At 42.7% G+C, this 18346-nt stretch overlaps 2 protein-coding genes across 10 annotated transcripts in view; one reads left to right on the forward strand and one right to left on the reverse strand.

Annotated features, from left to right (window-relative positions):
• Positions 1 to 765, reverse strand: part of PSIP1 (PC4 and SRSF1 interacting protein 1) — a 39645-nt gene extending 38880 nt beyond the window's left edge. The window contains exon 1 of one of the 5 annotated variants that reach the window (XM_072860101.1): positions 573 to 765. The gene's annotated coding sequence lies outside the window, so the exon portion shown is untranslated. Of the gene's footprint in view, positions 1 to 102; positions 297 to 465 lie in introns of those variants that run through there. The other 4 variants (XM_072860100.1, XM_072860102.1, XM_072860105.1 and 1 more) reach the window with 4 other exon arrangements.
• A 6736-nt stretch (positions 766 to 7501) lies between these two features.
• CCDC171 (coiled-coil domain containing 171) overlaps positions 7502 to 18346 on the forward strand; it is a 157202-nt gene continuing 146357 nt past the window's right edge. For 3 of the 5 annotated variants that reach the window (XM_072860212.1, XM_072860215.1, XM_072860214.1), the window contains exons 1-4: positions 7502 to 8085; positions 10633 to 10804; positions 14604 to 14742; positions 17349 to 17523. In XM_072860212.1, the coding sequence (XP_072716313.1) occupies positions 10647 to 10804; positions 14604 to 14742; positions 17349 to 17523 (472 nt within the window). In that variant the 5' untranslated portion in view covers positions 7502 to 8085; positions 10633 to 10646. Of the gene's footprint in view, positions 8086 to 10632; positions 10805 to 14603; positions 14743 to 17348; positions 17524 to 18346 lie in introns of those variants that run through there. The other 2 variants (XM_072860213.1, XM_072860216.1) reach the window with 2 other exon arrangements.

Raw genomic sequence — 18346 nt, forward strand, 5'->3', positions numbered from 1 at the left:
CGCCCGCCCCTCACCCCCGCCGAAAGCCCCCCGGGGAGCCCAACGGTCGCGCGCGCAGCCCCCACCCCGGGCGCGTTCGCGGCACCGACGCCACACACATACCCACGCGGGCCGGGCCGGGCCGCACGCAGCCAGGAGCGCCTCCCCGCCGCTCGCTCGCTCTCCCGCCCGCCCCCGCGCACACACGGCTCGGCTCTGCGCTGCGCTGCTTGCCCGCCGCGGCCGAGGCTTCCCCTTCCCCAGCCGACACGGCTCCCGCCACACGGACGCGCCGCCCGCCCGCCCCCCACATATAAGGCGCGATGGCGCGCGAGCGGGGCGGGGGGCGCGGAAGGGAAACTCCGCCCGTCTGCCTGCCCTCCTTCCCTCCCTCCTTCTCTCCCACCCTCTCCTTCTTCTCTCTCTCTTCCTCCCGCCCGCCCGCCCGCCGCCTCAGCCGCGGCGGTCTGGCGCCTCGCTACCCACCGCGCTGGCGCCCGGCCCGCAGCCCACCTCCGCCTGCAGCAGCAGCAGCCGCCGCCGCGGGAGACACGGCCGCGCTCCCTCCTCCCGCCAGGCGGGGCGGTACCAACCGGCACGCCGCAACGGGGCGGCGGGGGAGGTGGGGGGTGTCCCGGGGGAATCGGCTTCTCCCGCCTCCGCGTCTGAGGGCCAACGGGGGCAGCCACGAGAAGAAGTCGCTCGCCCGCCCCGAGGGAGGGAGGAAGGAAGGGAGGGAGCGAGCCTCATTCACCCCCCTCTCCCCTCAGCCGTGGAAGTGGCTCATTCCTCCTTCCGCGGGGGCGGGGCGGCCGCGGCGCTGCGGGGTGGGGGGAGGAGGAGGAGCCGGAGCGGCGCGGCCCCGCGGGCCGCCCTCGGTAGCAGCGGCGGCGGGGGCGGGGTGAGGCGAGGCAGCGGCATCGCCGTGTGCCGCCCCGCTTCCTCGCCCGTCCCAGGCAGCGGCCGTGGCCGGCCCCGCGAGTCCGTCCCACGGCTCGCCCCGCGCTCCCCCAGGAGTGAGGTGGCAGCGTGGGTGACGGGCGCGGGGCCGCGCTCCCTCGCTCACTGCTGCGGCCGGCCCGGGACCGGCCTGGCCCGGGGCCATGCACCGCTTCAGGCTCCGCTGCTCGCGAGGGACGTTTTCACCCACGCGTAGGTCTGTGGCCTTGCGCTTGGCCCTCCCCAGCCGCGAAGGTCGCCCCATCCACAGATTGCAAGTAGCTCGTTATCGTCGCCCTCGTTGGTAGAACGGTCCCCGCTGGTCCCTTTGTGTTTCTCCCGCCCCACAAGCCCAGTCGCAGAGGGCTGTTGCGGCCTCACCGCATACCGCTGCCGGCCCCAAAGCCGCTCCTGTTCCCCGGGTACTCCTCACCTGCTTTTCTCCATGTCTTGACTTCCCCCAGCACTCAGCAACCCACGGTTTCAGTCTCCTTATGGAGTTCTTACCCACAATGTAGTTGCTATACCTCCTGTTGGGTTTTTGTTTGTTTGTCTGTTCTTTACTGTGATTAGTGTTAATTCAGGCGTTGTGTCACTCCCCTTGCCCTCTCCACAACTACTCCCTCCCGGGTTGTTTACCTGCCAGTATTAAGCTCACTCCTTTCCCAGCATTTCAGCCACTGTGCCTTCCTCCCCCGTTTCTGGCTGTCCGATGGTCTCCTTGCTGAGTGCATCAGGCACCTCCTGCCTCCCCACACTTCCCCCACAAATACCTTTCTTTGAACAGAAGACCTCAGATCCAGATTTTTACTCAACAGCTTCTTTCTCCCTTTCTGCCCGCCTGTCCTCTTGGTTCTAGTTCTAGTTCTTCTCCCTCTGCGTCGAAAATTTGCTGGCCTGTCAGCTCTCAGTGGCTTTGGCCCTATCTGATGGTCCTGTACAGCACCACCTGCAAGTCACTGTGCCGTGTGTTTGTGCTAACATAGGTGCCAAAACCAGCAAAAAGCTGTAAGAGTAGTGGCACAAAAAGTTCCTCCTTACACAATTACATTGTCTCACAGGGGCAGACCTAACCCTTCTGTGGTTCAGCCCCCATCCTCCGCGTGTGCCCTGGTGCACACGTCCTATGGGCCAGTGTTCTGCCAGCTGCCCTGCATGCTACTTGCACACAAAGATAAGTGCTTGTGAGAAGAATCATCTTACTGCTTTCAGTTTTGACACTGAAACTCATGTCAGGCCCAAAACACTGACTGCAGTTGCCACAGAGCAAGTTGTGCTTTGTTCTATGCTCTCTTCTCAAATGCAAAAATGACATTTGTAAATGTTAACTGCTAAACTTTACTCCATCTGTGTTGAGCAGGAACAAACTGCAGCCTTCCAGTGGCTTAAACCAGTCAAATTTGGTTCATTTTCTTGGAGGCGGTGAAGCTCAAATCCCTGACATAAATACCAAGTTTCTACAGGGTTAGAAAAGAGCCCATCAGAAAACAGGTCATCAACATATTAGACAGGAGAAAACTTTCTTCTATGCACAAATGGATGACCACTTGGGGCAAAAGTTGTTTAATAAAATTGACTAAGGTAGACTGTACATCTAGAATTGTTTAGAGGAAGATAAAAGTTTGACAGTGGTAGAAATTGTATCTGCATTGGCAGATATGTAAATCTTTATTTTGCTGCATTGAATCATTCCTATTTCAGCAATACATAAAGTTTCATATTTTTTCCTAAACGAGAAAGTGTTGAGTACTGCAAAAACTGTGTATATTAGTATTTTGCTATTCAGGAACTGACAATCTGCAGGGATTCCCTCAGCTAAGTCAGTACTCTGTTTAATCATACAGTTACATTTGCCTTCCATCGCAGATTCAGTAAGCTCATATTTTAGTTTTGAAGCAATGCTTTTGGAATCTCTTGAGGACATTCTAATTTCCTCAGCCTTTGGAAACAGTCTTTTGAATCTGACATTTCTCAGGAATTGGCGGCTTTGCACTTTGTACTAAAATCAATGAAGAGCAGCTGAAAATACTTTTTTTCTTAAGTAAGGAAGCAACTCAAGATGATGGTTTCATACAAAAGTAGGGTGTTCTTCAAAAGAGACTAATGTGACTAAAGCATTTTTTAAAGGTAAAGAAAACAAAGTAAAATTTAATTTAAAGGGTGAGAAATAAAATGGCATGAGCAAGTTATATTTTGTTTGTAGTCAGGCGCATTGGTACTTGTTAAGTAAATATAAGATTGAAGACAACAGACACAACAAAAGGAAAGTATGTGTATTTTGCAATCCAGACATTGTCCTTGAAAGCGAGTAACATGCCATACTGATGTTATTAAACTTTAAGGACCATATCAGCATTTTTTAGCAAACTGTTTCATTTTGAATGACAGAATCTGCAGAGCTTCAGCCAGACCTGCCACGTGATGCTCGAGTAAGAGGTTGGTACACTGATACACATTAAGTTCTTTACAAGCCATGAGTGAACTTCGGAGGTGAAAAACAGTTCTTCCTGTGAGGAGTTGTATGTCTTCAGCTTGCCTGTTTGAAACAGCCGTTCCAACTGATTTCCTGCAGGTGTGGGTTAGGTCGCATTGCAAAGCAGCATGCTCTGGTATCCTGTCCGCAAATGAAGCAGTTGCTTCTTGCTCTGACAAGGCCAAACCCACACTGAAGCACCATGTTCTCCTCTCCTTTTTCCTGAACATCAAGTACTCTTTCTAAACACATCATGAACACGTCTCTCTGAAGAATAAGAAATAAGTTAATGTTGAATTCCATGTGTGATACAACTCTGATTTGTTTCCACCTTGCTAAAAAAAAAGGTATCCTGAATATATGTAGGTTTTAGACAAAAATATTCCTTGAACTGTGCAGGAATGCCTAAGACAGCTGTCATGGTTTAACCCCAGCTGGCAACTAAGCACCACACAGCCACTCGCTCGCTCCCCCCCCTCCCCTGATGGGATGGGGGAGAGAGTCAGAAAAGTGAAAGTGAGAAAACTCGTGGGTTTAGGTAAAGACGGTTTAATAGGTAAAGCAAAATCCATGCACGCAAGCAAAGCAAAACAAGGAATTCACTACTTCCCATGGGCAGGCAGGTGTTCAGCCATCTCCATGAAAGCAGGGCTCCATCACACGTAATGGTTACTTGGGAAGACAAATGCCATCACTCCGAATGTCCCTCCCCTTCCTTCTTCTTCCCCAGCTTTATATACTGCGCATGACATCATATGGTATGGAATAGCCCTTTGGCCAGTTTGGATCAACTCTCCTGGCTGTGTCCCCTCCCAGCCTCTTCTGTACCTGGCAAAGCATGGGAAGCTGAAAAGTCCTGGACTAGTGCAGCAACAACTAAAACATCAGTGTCTTATCAACACTGTTTTCAGCACGAATCCAAAACATAGCCCCATACTAGCTACCATAAAGAAAATTAACTCTATCCCAGCCAAAACCAGCACAACAGCATATATATGAGATGTATTTTTCAGTGTGGGAGGAAGGAAAGGTGTTTGTTTAGCTACATGCATGCAGCAGCAGTATTATCTCTAAAGTAATTTTTGTGAATCAAGGTAAAAAATTATACACGTGCTATTTTGGGCAGATAAATTCATCTTATTGGTTCAGTATCCAGTAACCTATTATGGTGCCAAAACCTCTCAGAACTTGCAGACATGGTGTTAAATTTCTATGATTCCTTCCATATTATCCCATAATTTGTATTTCTTCATTAGCTGAGGCCATTTTTCATCATGTTCAATTTTTGACTACTCATCAGACAACAGCAGAGACGAAGCCCTGTTCACTATTGTATTTTTGATCAGCAAAAAAATGCCATGCTGTTATTAAAATAACTGCAATATAATGAAATCTTCCAATTTTGTGCACCTGGGCAAAGAACTTCTTTGATTTGGCACAAGACATGTAAAATAACTGCATGATGCAGAAGTAGCAAAACCACAGCTAAAAGCCAGTTATACAGATCAGATCACAAACTAGAAATGAAGTTTTGAGACTTCTCTCAGAGGGTGTAAAATATTATGGAGTTTTTTGTCTCTTGCAATTAAAACTTGAATCTGTACCTTGAAGGATATCAGTATCAGGCTATATGTCACCACACATCTTAGAAAATCTTAGCCCAAAGTGGTATCTTTGCAGTTATAAGGAACAGGAAACAACTTTGGAATAAAAAGTGATAGGGCACCTTAAGTGCTATGGCAGTACTTGTAGCCACGAAGTAAGTCATGCTGACCTGTAAGCCAAAGCTATTAGCTGTACTTTGAATTCAGTATGAGTGTTTTCCTGAGTGAGGACCAACTGCAGCTCTGTGGTTAATATAAGCTGATTTTAACTTCATAAATAACTATCTTCAGCGTAATTTTGCTCCTATTGGGGAATTCCAACTAGAAGAAAAACCCCAATGATTTTATATGTTTTTATAAATACAAATATATATAAATAAACTAAGTTTTAATTTAAATTGCTAATAGTATTTCTCTGTTGATTTTTTTGACGTTATAAAATCTGAGACCTTTAGATTCAAAAGTCTGAATTGAAGAAAGGTTAAGACTTCATTCTTCTTGTTTCCAGTTGTTGCACCCAGATTAAACAGTCACACCAAAGCTGGACAGGGGGTTACCAGACCAAACGCAACCTAGAAAACCTGAGAATACGTAATGCAACACAGCTCCCCATAGTGATAAGAAATGAGTACTTACATAAGCAGCAGTACAGTACATGCAGCCTGTCAGACTGGTGGGTACTGCATATCCAGTGCTGAAGAAACATGGCACCTTACACAACTCAAGAGTTGTGTAAGCTCGCTAGAGTCTTATATATCAAACCTTCATGTGTCTCCACCTACGCTACCACTTGGGGTCAACTTTGATTACAGTTAAATTATGTAATCCCTTCTATAGACAAGGATAATTGACTTTCCCACAGAAGATGCTTTTTTTCTGTGTTTCCATATGTGCCCATTCTGTGCACTATCCATCAGTATATTATTGTCTCTTAAGTGACTTGTTCATCTGCTGGACTGTCTGTTCTCAAATAACCTAGCCATTTTTGGACTGTATATTTTCTAAGATTAACCTGGTAATTTGTGGATTATATATTTTCCTAGATAAACTGGTAATCTATGGACATCATGATACATTTTTCTTCTTTAGATGCAGGCCAATGTTCTCTTAAGAGACTATCTCACGGATGCTTTTCCAAGTGTGGTTCATGATAGCTTTAATACTTGCTCATGTTCCTCTTGTAACCTCTTGCTCATGCAAGAGGACCCAGATTTCTCATGGCCTGTGGACATCCAGGTCACATATCAACAGTAAAAGAATATGTATAAAAAGTACCTTTCAAATTACTTGTTACTAACATCCTAGTGTGTATCTACTTATGATAATGTCAATGGTAGTTATTGAACGTGTTAACTTAAAATTGTTTTAATTCCCTTCAGCCTGTGATGTGCTTTCCAGCAGAATACCTTGTCCACCTTTCTAGGATATTGTAGGGTGGATTTTATTCAGCCTCTTGTGCTGTTGTTGTTTGACATGACATATGCTTACACATAGGGCTTGAAATTTCTCAGTTGAGGAGATGTTTCACAAGAACCTTTCCATTCATGCAGTGAGGCAAACAGAAGGAGAGAAGTAACCTTGCTACCCATCTCTCCCATCGGCCCCCTGCTGCGATTTTGTCCCATGGTCTTTCAAAATCATTACCTGTTTTTCTTGATAATCTGGGTGAAGAATGTGCTGCCCGTAGTTGAGGACATCCAAGTCTCCATCTGGCTTTCGCGTTAGCTGGACATTTTCACTTCCTATACATATATTCCCTATTACCTATTTTAGGGATTCAATATCCCTAAAACATGGCTGGGATTGCCCCCCTGCAAACGCGCCCACATGCCAGCAGCTCTGGGAAGGAGGGCACAGCCACCCTCCCCGGGGCGGAGCGGCCTGCCTGGCGGCAACCGGCCTTGGCTGAGGAGACTTGCGCGCACCCAGCAGTCTCGGGTGGCCCCGAAGCGGCTCCTAAATTGGACGAGGCCCAAGTCCTCCGGGAGAGGACGGCAATGGCCGCGGGTGCGCCGGGCTCCTCCGCCCGGCCCCTCCAGCGGTGCCGCCCGCCCCGCGCAGGCCGACGGCGCGATAGAGCGGGCGTTGCGCCTCCACGTCGCAGAGGGCTGGAGCCATCACCGGGCAGCGGGCCCGCCGGAAGGGAGCCGAGGCGGGAGCCCGCGGCCGCAACCCGCGCCGGCCCAGGGCGGCTGCGGAGGCACACCCGCCCCGCCCCGCGCATGCGCGGCGCCCCTTCCGCCGGCGCCGAGCGGCGGCGTTGCCAGGGCTCTCCGCGCGCTCAGCCGCGCGCTGGCTTCCAGGCGTGGAAGTCGCCGCTGCGAAGGGCCGCAGCCGGAAGTCGCCGCTGAGAGGGGCCGGCGCGCGGCGGGCTGGGCTGGGGTGGGGCGGGGCGGGGCGGGGCGGGGCCGCGTCCTTCCCTCCGGGCCCTAACGACCGCGCGCCCCGCCGGCGGCCGCGGAGAGGGGGGACAGCGGCGGCGGTCAGCAGTAGTCAGCAGCGGGGCCTCGGCCGCGGCGGGACGCGCTCGTCCTGCGGGCGGCGGAGCGGGCGCCTCACGCACTGCTCGGGAGCGCCCCGGCCGCGTCCGGCGCCTCCGGGGGCCGCCTGCCGCCGCGGCGCGGCACCGTTAGCCCCTCGGGCCGCCCGCCGCCGGCGGCACGCTGCCTGGCGCGCAGCCAGGGCGGCGGGAGGGCCGCGAGGGCGCGCTGCCCGGCACCTGCAGGCTGGCGGCGCTCGGTGGACGGAGTGCCCGGCCGTGGCGACGGAGCCTCGTTGCTCGTTTCTCGGTGGCGGCGGTTTTTGCGTGGCTCCCTGCGCCGCGCGGGGGTGTTGCAGAAGCCCTGTCCTGAGCTGCCGCCGAGCCGGACGCTCCCGCCGGCGCTTTCCCTTCGGCCGCCAGCACGCCGCGCTTCGCTTCGGCCTTCCAGACACGCCGCCTGAGCCTCTGGTACAGCGTGCGCTTAAACAAGTGACGTCGTTGGTGTAAGCGTGGTGGAGTGATGGTGTTGCTTTGATTTTTAGCTTGCATAAAAGTTTTGGTCTACGTTAATGAAAATCTAGTGGGTCTTTCAGCTGAAACAACTGCTGGTGAGTTTTTATAGGTTCCAGTGCAGATACTTTAGTTACGCCTGGCTTTGTGTGTTTTAAAGTGGTACATCTTAAGATCATGGTTGGATTTATTTTGAGTAGTCTCAATCATAGAACAGTTTTGGTTGGAAGGGGCCTTTAAAGATCAAATAGTCCAGCCCCCATGCCATGGGGAGGAACATCTTTCACTAGACCAGGTTGCTCAGAGCCCCGTCCAACCTGACCTGGAACACTTCCAGTGGTGGAGGCATCTGCCACCTCTCTGGGCAACCTGTTCCTCACCACCCTTACAGTAAAGAATTTCTTATATCCAGTGTAAATGCTAAAGTTAGCTAAGCATCTTCAGAAGTTCACGAGGAGAATATGACACACCTTTTGTAGGTGACACCCATCAAACGTATTAATTCCTCAAACAAACACTTCTTACACTGTTTTATTTAATTATGGGTCTCCTGCCAGCCATTCCATGCCACTCGAATACTTCTTTTCATAAGTGAAATACCATGCTTTTGGAGTCTATCCATTTGTGTACTAATAAACTAGCTATTGATACATATTTTAACAAAAAGAAGGTTGCATATTCAAAATCATTAGCATTCCTAGGAAACATTCTTCAGATTTTTTTTTCCCTCTATGTAACTTCAGAGTAATTTCAGGAAGTTTTAAAACTACAGAATGATGTGGGTGTGACAGAGTACATTTTGATTATGTTTTGAGACTAAGGTTTTTTTTTCACTGCAGCTATTGATTGTTGGGTAGAGTTAGTGAATTCGATTCTTGAGATGAAAAAACAGATTTCTTAAAGTCTTCTAGTTACACCTTTTTTTTTTTCTACTGTTCATTATGAGATCTTGGTGTAGGTTGCAATAAAGCTTACAACAGTGGTATGAAAAACTAGTTTCTCAGTGTTCAGAGCTACCTCTTAATGTGAAAATTTGGCAGAATTGATAGAGGTATAGTTTTCCGTACCCTGATATCACAATTTCTTTTTATCCAAGCAATTGATCTTTGTTGAGTACAATACTACAAATACTCTGTCAGGTTTGTTATTCTGTCATGTAAAGTTGGAGTTTTTAGTTTGCAAGTTAGTCATAATTTAATGGGTCTTAACATGTGCCTAGCAATTGTACCACAGACTTGTCTATACTTTGAAAATGAGGTTTTCAACTGTTTTCTCATTTGAGGTGGAAAGCAAGCTGTGTCACTTTCTCTAGGATTGTGAGTGACAGTTGTATGGTAGTTGTGTGTTTTGGGGCTTATGAACACTTATGAACACAGGTACCAAGGTGAATTCTGATGGGTAGATCTTAAAAATCACAAATGATACATCTAGATATTCTTTATTAAGAAACTGAAGCAAACTGTTAACCTTCATTGTAATTTTCTTCCCATATTACTCCACTTGGTTTTGAAGATACTTTGGAATAACTGTGGGTTTGAATGTAAAGCAGAATGATATCCAGGGCATCAGTCGTTACGCTTTTCTGCAAAAAAAACCCCAAAAAACCCAACAAAAAACCCACATGGTTTTAGAAATAATAGGTTTATTCTTGCTGCATGTTCTGTTAAAATTATAGTTTGAGGCAGAAATGCATTTTTTCTTCTCCTTATTTCTAGTGCAGATTATTAGCTACTGGAATGAACAACATCAGTTTATAGTGAATATATTACACCGTTCTGTGTTCAGTCCGACAGAAATAGATTCTGGCTGCAAGCCAGAGATGGTAAAGATGGAGTCCAGGCTAGTTTCTTGTTTTGGACTTTAGTTTGGATGTCCATCTGCTGTGGAGTTCAAAAACAAACCTTCATGGCTCATTAATCTTGACTGTTGAATACAGCACATTTGTCATGTTACCTTGCTTTAATTAATGGAAAGAACTAATAAATGAGTTTGCTATTCAACTTGAAGTAAATCTTGGATTTTTTTAAGGTCTATGTTATAAATATGTTATCTGTATTGATTTATTTTTATCAGTAACACTAAATTAATGAGTTTCTTCTACAGGTGAGCTGAATTATAGTTCAATTTAATATTTCTCCTGTATAGCCCTAAATATTGCTGATATATCTAATACAATAAAAATATGTTCAAGTAGAAAATTCCAGGTTTATGAAACAATGAGAAGAGTGCTATGTTAAAGGCTGCTATTAGACAGCAAACCTTGGATATTGACCTACTTAAAAAATCACTGTACGTGCATTTATCTCCCTTAGAATTATTTTGAAGAGAAATGGAGTTTGTGATCCTCTTAGGAGAATAGAGAATGTAGGGGAACAATTACACAAACATAACATTTTGTGTTGACATCCTTCTGAAAACCCTGGCAGCAGATATTCTACAGAATATATACTTTTTTGTCTACAATATTCAAGCTTAGAGGACTAGCAACACAGTTCTCTTTGTTGACTAAAACTGATGTCAAATTACAGTTGGTGATAATTGTTCACATGACATAGTAGTAAAAATGTTCGGTAACTGTTTGTGAATGTTAACAAATGATTCTTTTATTATGTTGCCAAATAAACTAAAGCATGTCTCTGTTACAGGTCTTAATGTTTTTATGATATGGAAAAGAGTAACCTTTGAAGCTTGTCAAGTAAAAGTGTATATGGTCGAAGATGATGTTCATTCTCCAGAGTTTATAGACTTAAAAAGCCGCATATTGGACGTCATGAGTTTGTCCTCTCCAGTCAGCTGCGCTGTCATGGAAGCTAAATGGTGAGCTCTACTTCTGCATTTTTAAGTCTAGCAATATGGTTCATGTTTTTGTGGTTTATTTTCTAGATCCCCAAAATTATGTAATTCAGACTGAAGAAGAACCAGATACGGTGTGATATATGCAAGCTGTGCCATGTCAATATAGTCATTAGATGAAAAGGTTTACTTGAAGGTGTGCATACTGGCCATCTGATGTGCAAGCATTCTCACACGACCGTAGGAGACGTGACTTAGGGATAGAGGGAGTTCCTGTCTGCAGTTAGGAGCACTGACCTGGAGTTACAGAATGGTTTTCTGCGTTAGCTGAGGTGGTAGAGGTTGGCTTTAAGTCTTGCACAAGGCTATTCTTTTTTTCTTTTTTTATAACCTGATAGGTGTTTGATCTTTGGCACAAGTAAAGTAAGCTTTAATTCATTCTGTTCATCTTAGCTGTGAGACCTATTTGTCACTATTTAAAGTCTGATTATACAAAACTGCCAATTATATATCGGAACAGCAAAATTCCACAAATATGAACTTTGGTTAGGAAATCAGACCGCAGGCTACTCTGTCAGCTGGGCAAGTTTAGCAAGATTCCACCGCTAGGTAATAAAGAAAATTTCTCTCTGTTACAAACTTACTCTACATTTTCTGCCAGATGTGGAAGAAAAGCTAGTGAAAAACTTTTTGTGATGTTGTATGTTCACTGTAACTAGCTGACTTGTGAAGTGAATGTGAATTCAAAGTTTTTGAGTTATGAAAAGTCATTCTGCAATGTAGAATTCAAAAGCTATTTCACCTTCTTACGTGCTTTCTTGAAGAATCTTAAAGTACTACTAAAAATGGTGTCTTAGATAAAAGCTGTAGTTGGTAAAATCCGTATTTTAGCTCAAAACCAATGATCGATGAACTATTAACATATGGAAATGGAAGTCCAAAGCATTCTCTGAATTCCTGTTAGACTGCAAATCATACAAGCTGTGAAACTTTCCAGGGATTTTGTGTGGTTGTTTTGTCTTTGATTTAAGCTTCCAAGAGCTTTATGCTTGTAGCACTTCTACTTGTAATAGGAATATGGAAGGTAGAATCTCCTTCAATAGGTAGTATGAAGCTTTCATAAAGTACTGCATGTGCTAGTGATGCTGTGATGATTAAAGAAAATATCACAGAAATAAGAATTCTTAAGGCCAATCTATTTTATTTGAAAATGTTTAAGTAGACAAATAAAATAATGAAGGGGTTAACATAGTAATATTCCCTTGGGGGTTTTTTGTTGTGGTTTTTTTGGGTTTTTTGCCTTTTTTTAAAGTAGCTGATTCAATTTGATTCTATACTAAGAACAAGAATAGGGTTTTCGGCTTTATCTTTTTAATTTTTCAGTAATGGCATTGTGAGTTTAGAAGCTGTGCAGAAAATGCTGTTTTAAAAAGGTGTTTAATGCGTTTTTGCCTTGTAGTTACTGTTGTGCTGTTGAGTCTTAATGTTCTTACACACATTTTTTATTTCTGTAATGTCCCTAATTTGCTATTACTTGTGATGTTTTGTAACTTGTTTGTGGTTTGGTCTCCCCCTACCTTGTTTAAGGAGAACAGTTAATCACATAATTAAATTTCCCACTGAGTAAGTTTTATTGTGTAGATATGTCCATTGTGCTCTTTTTTTTCCTGGATAATTAATAGAGGAGTTGAAAGGAACAGTTATCTTGAAAGCTGACTGCTATACAAACCAATGTCATTTACCTAAAGATTTAAAGGTGTTTTTTTTAATTTACTTTCCAAAAAGTACTCATTCCCTTGCTTGCATTCAGTGTGCTTTCTGTGCAAGAAGTATTAAATATCACCAGGCTTAAAGAAGCAAAACGACCTCCCCGCTGCCCACAAGCTAACAAAATAGTTAACTTTTCCATAACCCTTGTTTCTTTGCCCTAGTACTCCCCAGTTTTCAGTTTGGGTTCTGTTTCTCTCCCTAACCTGTGCTTTGCTAACTTTGGTGCTGTCTGGCCTTTAGCTATCTTTAGTTGAGAGTGATATTTCTTGCATCACCTCTGAATAAGATGACTTGCCTTTCTTTCATCTCTGTTTTCCCCAGCCACAGAAAGATAAAGGTCTCCCAAACCCATTATATGATGTCCACAAACACGCTTTTATACAGTTTACAGATGCTCCGTCTGTTCAGATCCTTCTTATTTCCTGCTTGACATACCACCATATCTTCTTATTGCAGTAGCTACAAGTTATATAAAATAACAATATGTGATTTTACTTACCTTGTTGCTGCTCTTTTGCCCTTTGAGCCATGTTGGTTCCTTTGGGTATGGCTCCCATAGTAAACACCAAAAGCTAATAAAGTGCCTCTGGTTTTCTTGCAGTACATGCAGGTTTTAATGATTGTTACTGCCTACGTTTATTAAATATATAAAATGTGTGAAGTGCATGGCACCCTGTGGAACAATTACTGATGACATACAATTATTCTGATCTCATAGATGAAGTCTGTCTTGTTTTTAAATGGAAATAGACTTAGTATTTATTAAATTATAAAATATTTGTAGGCTGCAGCTAAAACCTGAAATCTCACCATTTGTTCTTAGTTACGTCTTTAAAGGCAACGCTTAATCTAAATTACTGTTCCCCTTGTTGATGACATTTGTGTCTTTTTTGCTAGTCAACTTATGTGAGAAAACATATATCATCAGGTAGAGTTCTCGGTTATGGGACATGCTAATGGTGCCTGTGCACAAATGTAGGGGTAAAGTGGTCATTTTTTATTTAGAAAAAACAAATAATTAAATCCTGGTAGACTGTCACTTCTGTAATTAATAGTTAAGACTTCAGGTGGACAAAGGTAAGTTATTTTAGTATTTTCAGTCTGTATGAAATTATGCCAACTTTCTGGTTAATGTAATCATGTTTTTCTTTACAGTAGATTTCATATTTAGTGGTCCTGACAACTTGTGCTTTTGTGTGGAGTAAGTAATTATTGCAGCCAGTCTTACATATATAAAATAATGTGAAAACTGATTTTTAACTCCTAAATTAATTTACAAGTTGTCCAGTTTGAAGTTACAATAATTGCGCATAAGATTATTAAACAAGTTTATTTTAATTAAATATGTATTTTATACTAATTTTTCACTCTACATATAAAAGCTTGTTTTGATTATTTTAATGTTGCTTGTGGTGCTGAAGGGCTGATCCTGCTAACTGCCAAGTATATTTTCTTTTAACTGAAATAGTAGTGGAAATGAAGATACTGGGTATTTTAGAGGACTAGACCTTTAATTTGTATTGTGTTTGTGATCAGTTGTGTGTTTGTAGTTTAAATGTACATATCTTTGAAGAAAAAATGTGGAAAAGTTATTTTTGTTTCACATATGTGCATCTGTTTCATGACAGAGGTGGTTTTGAGATTGTCATCCATGTTAAAAAATGAGTCTTGCTGCAGGAGGCAAACAAAAACTTGCTAGTTATGTTAATATAAGTGATTGGAATAATGTTTTTTAAGCGTCCTGAAAGTTTATTGAATCAAAAATAAAGATAATGAAAAATAATAAAAAACATGTTATGCTTAAGTCAACTTTGGGAAATACAAAGTGCACATCTGTTTTAAGTTCCTGCTGCTACATCTCTCATATCTTGCACAATAAGCAATTCTAGATAACCCTTTTTTCAAAAAGCAATAGTATGATGACAACTGCGTGGCATAATTTTACTTTAGTGGGTGTTTAGAACTTTGGGCTCACAATCTGATCATTGAAATAAGGGAGCATTAAAACTTAAATGGAATACTCAAGTTTTTTCAAAACATTCGTATTTTGCAGCTTACACAATGCCAAGTGTGAGTCACAGTTACTACAAAATAGCAATGAATTGGAATTGGACACTGCTGAAGATCTGAGAAGGAAACTCTGTCAAGCTAAAAAAGAAAAATTAGACTTAACCATTAAACACAATCAAGAAGTAAGGTCTTCTTTCTTTGCTTTCTTTTACTCTTGGAATAAATGTAATCTTGTTTCATTAAAATAATACTCTCACATGGTGTATCAAAAGCACAGTAGTTAGCTGAAAAATAACAAGGAAGGTGATGTTGTACAGACCTCTCATACCTGTTCATAGGAACTCTTAGCACCTTTGCTGGCATTGTTAAAGTTGCACCAACCAGAGTGCAAATTTTCTGCAGCGAAAGGAGTCACTGCCGCTACTAGTAGTTTGTTAGATAAAATTGCCCAGTGACTCAAAAGAATAAAAGCCACAACTTGAATCTAGCCTCATAAAAAGATCTTATTTAGTTCTTATTTATATTTTTTTGCAGGGTATTAGAGTATAATTCTAATTCTGCAGAAATTACTTGCAACTCATAGACCCTAGTACAGTATTTTTCTGTGTGCACACCAAATCCATCTAGGATATCCCCTAGCGGTCTTGCAGTGTCTCAGCTTATGCAAATTTGCAGCTTCAATAACTATAACAATGTATAATGTGCAAATGTGGTGATGTGTTCGTCAATAACTGTTGTGGTTTAACCCCAGTCGGTGACTAAGCACCACGCAGCTGCTTGCTCACCCTTTCCCCTCCCAGTGGGATGGGGGTGAGAGAATCAGAAAAGTGCAAGTAAGAAAACTTGTGGGCTGAGATAAGAACAGTTTAATAGTTGAAATAAAATAATAATAAATTGTAATGAAAAAGAAAATAATGAGAGAGAGGAACAAAACGCAGGGAAAAACAAAAAAGCAGGTGATGCAACTCTTCACCACCTGCCAACCAATGCCCAGCCCGTTCCCGAGCAGTGATCGCTGACCCCCGGCCAACTCCCTCCAGTTTATATACCAAGTATGATGTCATATGGTATGGAATAGCCCTTTGGCCAGTGCGGATCAACTATCCTGGCTGTGCCCCCTCCCAGCTTTTTCTGCACCTGGCAGAGCAGGGGAAGCTGAAAAATCCCTGACTAGTAAACATTACTTAGCAACAACTAAAAAAATCAGTGTGTTACCAACATTATTCTCATCCTAAATCCAAAGCACAGCACTATACCAGCTACTGGGAAGAAAATTAACTCTATCCCAACCGAAACCAGGACAATAACTTGATACTTGTTAATGAGAACTTCATTCATAGGAAAATAATTTACCCACATTACAAAGGTTTTCCCTGATGCTGTTGCAGCAAGCCAGTATTGAAATGAAGTAGTAGTAAGAAAATACTTAATCTTTCTTTAGCTTGAATATTGGCTTTTGCACTCGTATACATAAGGAAAGGTGGGCATTGAGTACAGCAGTAGTTGTAATCAGCTTTGGATTTCTTGCCACTAGGAACACTTCCTGCGCTTGCTAATGCCAATCTGACAGCTGATGTCCTGGTTTAAACAGTGCTGGTACAGAAGTATTATTGCTACTATGGATAACAATTCTGCTGTTAGCAGTTTGCTAGGGGCAGTTCATGTGGGTGCTCATTCATCTGTTTTGGGCTAAATCCAGACAATAAACCAAGTTTGCTGTTCCGTATCCATTTATTATTGGGGTGTGTACCCAAATTAAGAGAATCCTTCTTCCACAAGGACTTGTTCATGTGCTGCAGTTAATTCATTATTTTCCCATTGCCCCATCAACTGTGGGGTGGTTTTATAACATCGATCCCTGGAATTATCTGGATTTAAAAAAAAACCCCAACAAACCATCCCTTACGTTGAGAATTTGAAAGCTGGGTGTGCACAGGGATCTTCTGCACCATTTTGCTGTTGTGGTTTGCACCACAAAGTCAGGTTGTATTTTCTGTAGATAAACTACTTGAGAGACTGGAGTTTTTTTCCCTATCCATTTGCTGTATAGTTACAGATAAAAGGAAATGCTCGTTACTTACACATGCTACTATTGAAGTGAAGAGGCTATTTTGTAGATGTTCTGTATAAATACATACTTTCCACCTTCTTGTGTTGGAATAGCTTGAACTTGATTTTCTGGACCCAGTTTTTGGCAGCAATGACTAGACTGTTTCTTAATCTGGACAAGATAACTTTTTGAAGCATTTTACATTCATAGTTTGTTGTCTGTTATATTTAATAGCATTGTTTGACTACTGAACATTATTGGAGTGAATTTTACATTCATACGTATACTTGTGAGTTATTAGTGGTCTGATAGTCTAGCATCCCAACATGACTGTTTTCCTAAGTGTTAAATTTAAAGAAAGTTACCAGAAAATTGCCTATGGAATATAATGTTTCTGTTGCTGCAGTTTTTCCTTTGAGGTGCAGGAAGATGACAGTATTATAACTTTTATTTTTTTAAGGTAGTGTATTTTTGGAAAAATGGAGGGGTATGTTTAAGATACATGAAATTAATCTAGGAGTAGGGACAGTTTGCATAAAAAAAATAGTAAAAGTACTTAAAATCTGCATAAATGTGCATTTGCAAGACTATATTTCAAATTCAAGTGGAATAAGAAGGCAGCTGTAAATGCAATTCAAAATATCTTTTAAAAATATTCCGTAGGTTTATTTCTGTAACATGTTGCATTTTTTCAAAGCAGCGTTGTTGCCAGTTTTCTGAAACAAATTTATTTTCTAGCTGTCCAACTATGAAAGCCAGATAGTCAAATTACGGTTGGAAATTGAGAAAGGAGAGGCTGTTAGACAAAGTCTGGAGTATGAATTGGCCATTGCCAGAAAAGATGCTCGTCTGAAAACATATGCTGCAGAAGAGGAGTTAAGTGATGCAAAAACCAAACTTGTGGAACTGCAAGGTAAGTTTCAAAAAAGCAAACGCAGAACAAAGGCTAAGTCAGTTTCAAGTCAGGAAGACCAATGAGAAGCAGTGACTTAATTAAATTTTCTAGTTGTTGTTTTTCTTGGATCTCTCTTATCTTTCCCATCTCTTATCCATCTGCTTTTGTAAACTCATAAGAGTTTACAAAACTCTTGCTATCTAATGTGTGAATTAAAACTGATGTGCTAAACCTATCAACCCTTTTTCCTCTTGCATCTTACCTTCTGTTGTTCCCTCTTTCACTGCTGTCCTTGTACAGGATTGTAATCATGGTGGCTGTCTCCACATCCTGGTTATCGCTATGTTCAGCAGTTCTTCCTTTTGCATTTCAGGGGAAAAACAGAAAAGAAAAGAAAAAGTCCATTCTTGTTCATTTGTTTGCACTATTTCCAACAACTTTTTTCCAGAAGTTCTCATCGTACTGCTTCTTTCTTTCTTCTTTTCAAAGGTTTCAAGCTTTTCACTGCTCATGTCTGGTTTCTTTTCTTCTCATCATCCTTGTTTCTCTTTTTATAGGTAATGGAACATGTATGTTGTGACAATAGTATGTGGAAGGGAAAGTTTTTACCTAGACATTTTTTCCTACTAGTTTTGTATTCAGAAACTCAGATTTCCTTGATCCTTCTCAACAGAGAGAGAGAGATATTTCTCATTCTTACAAGTAAGTAAGGTGCATTTTTAATTGCCTAAGTGAGTATAATACCTTTTTAATCTAGTACAGGAGACGCATTTATGAGTTTGCTGAACCTTTGATATTCCATGAAGAGTTTAGAGCACTCCTCGTGGAGATTTTATGCTTT

This window comes from Ciconia boyciana, chromosome 4 (assembly GCF_034638445.1).
Source record: "Ciconia boyciana chromosome 4, ASM3463844v1, whole genome shotgun sequence".
NCBI classification, from domain to species: domain Eukaryota; kingdom Metazoa; phylum Chordata; class Aves; order Ciconiiformes; family Ciconiidae; genus Ciconia; species Ciconia boyciana.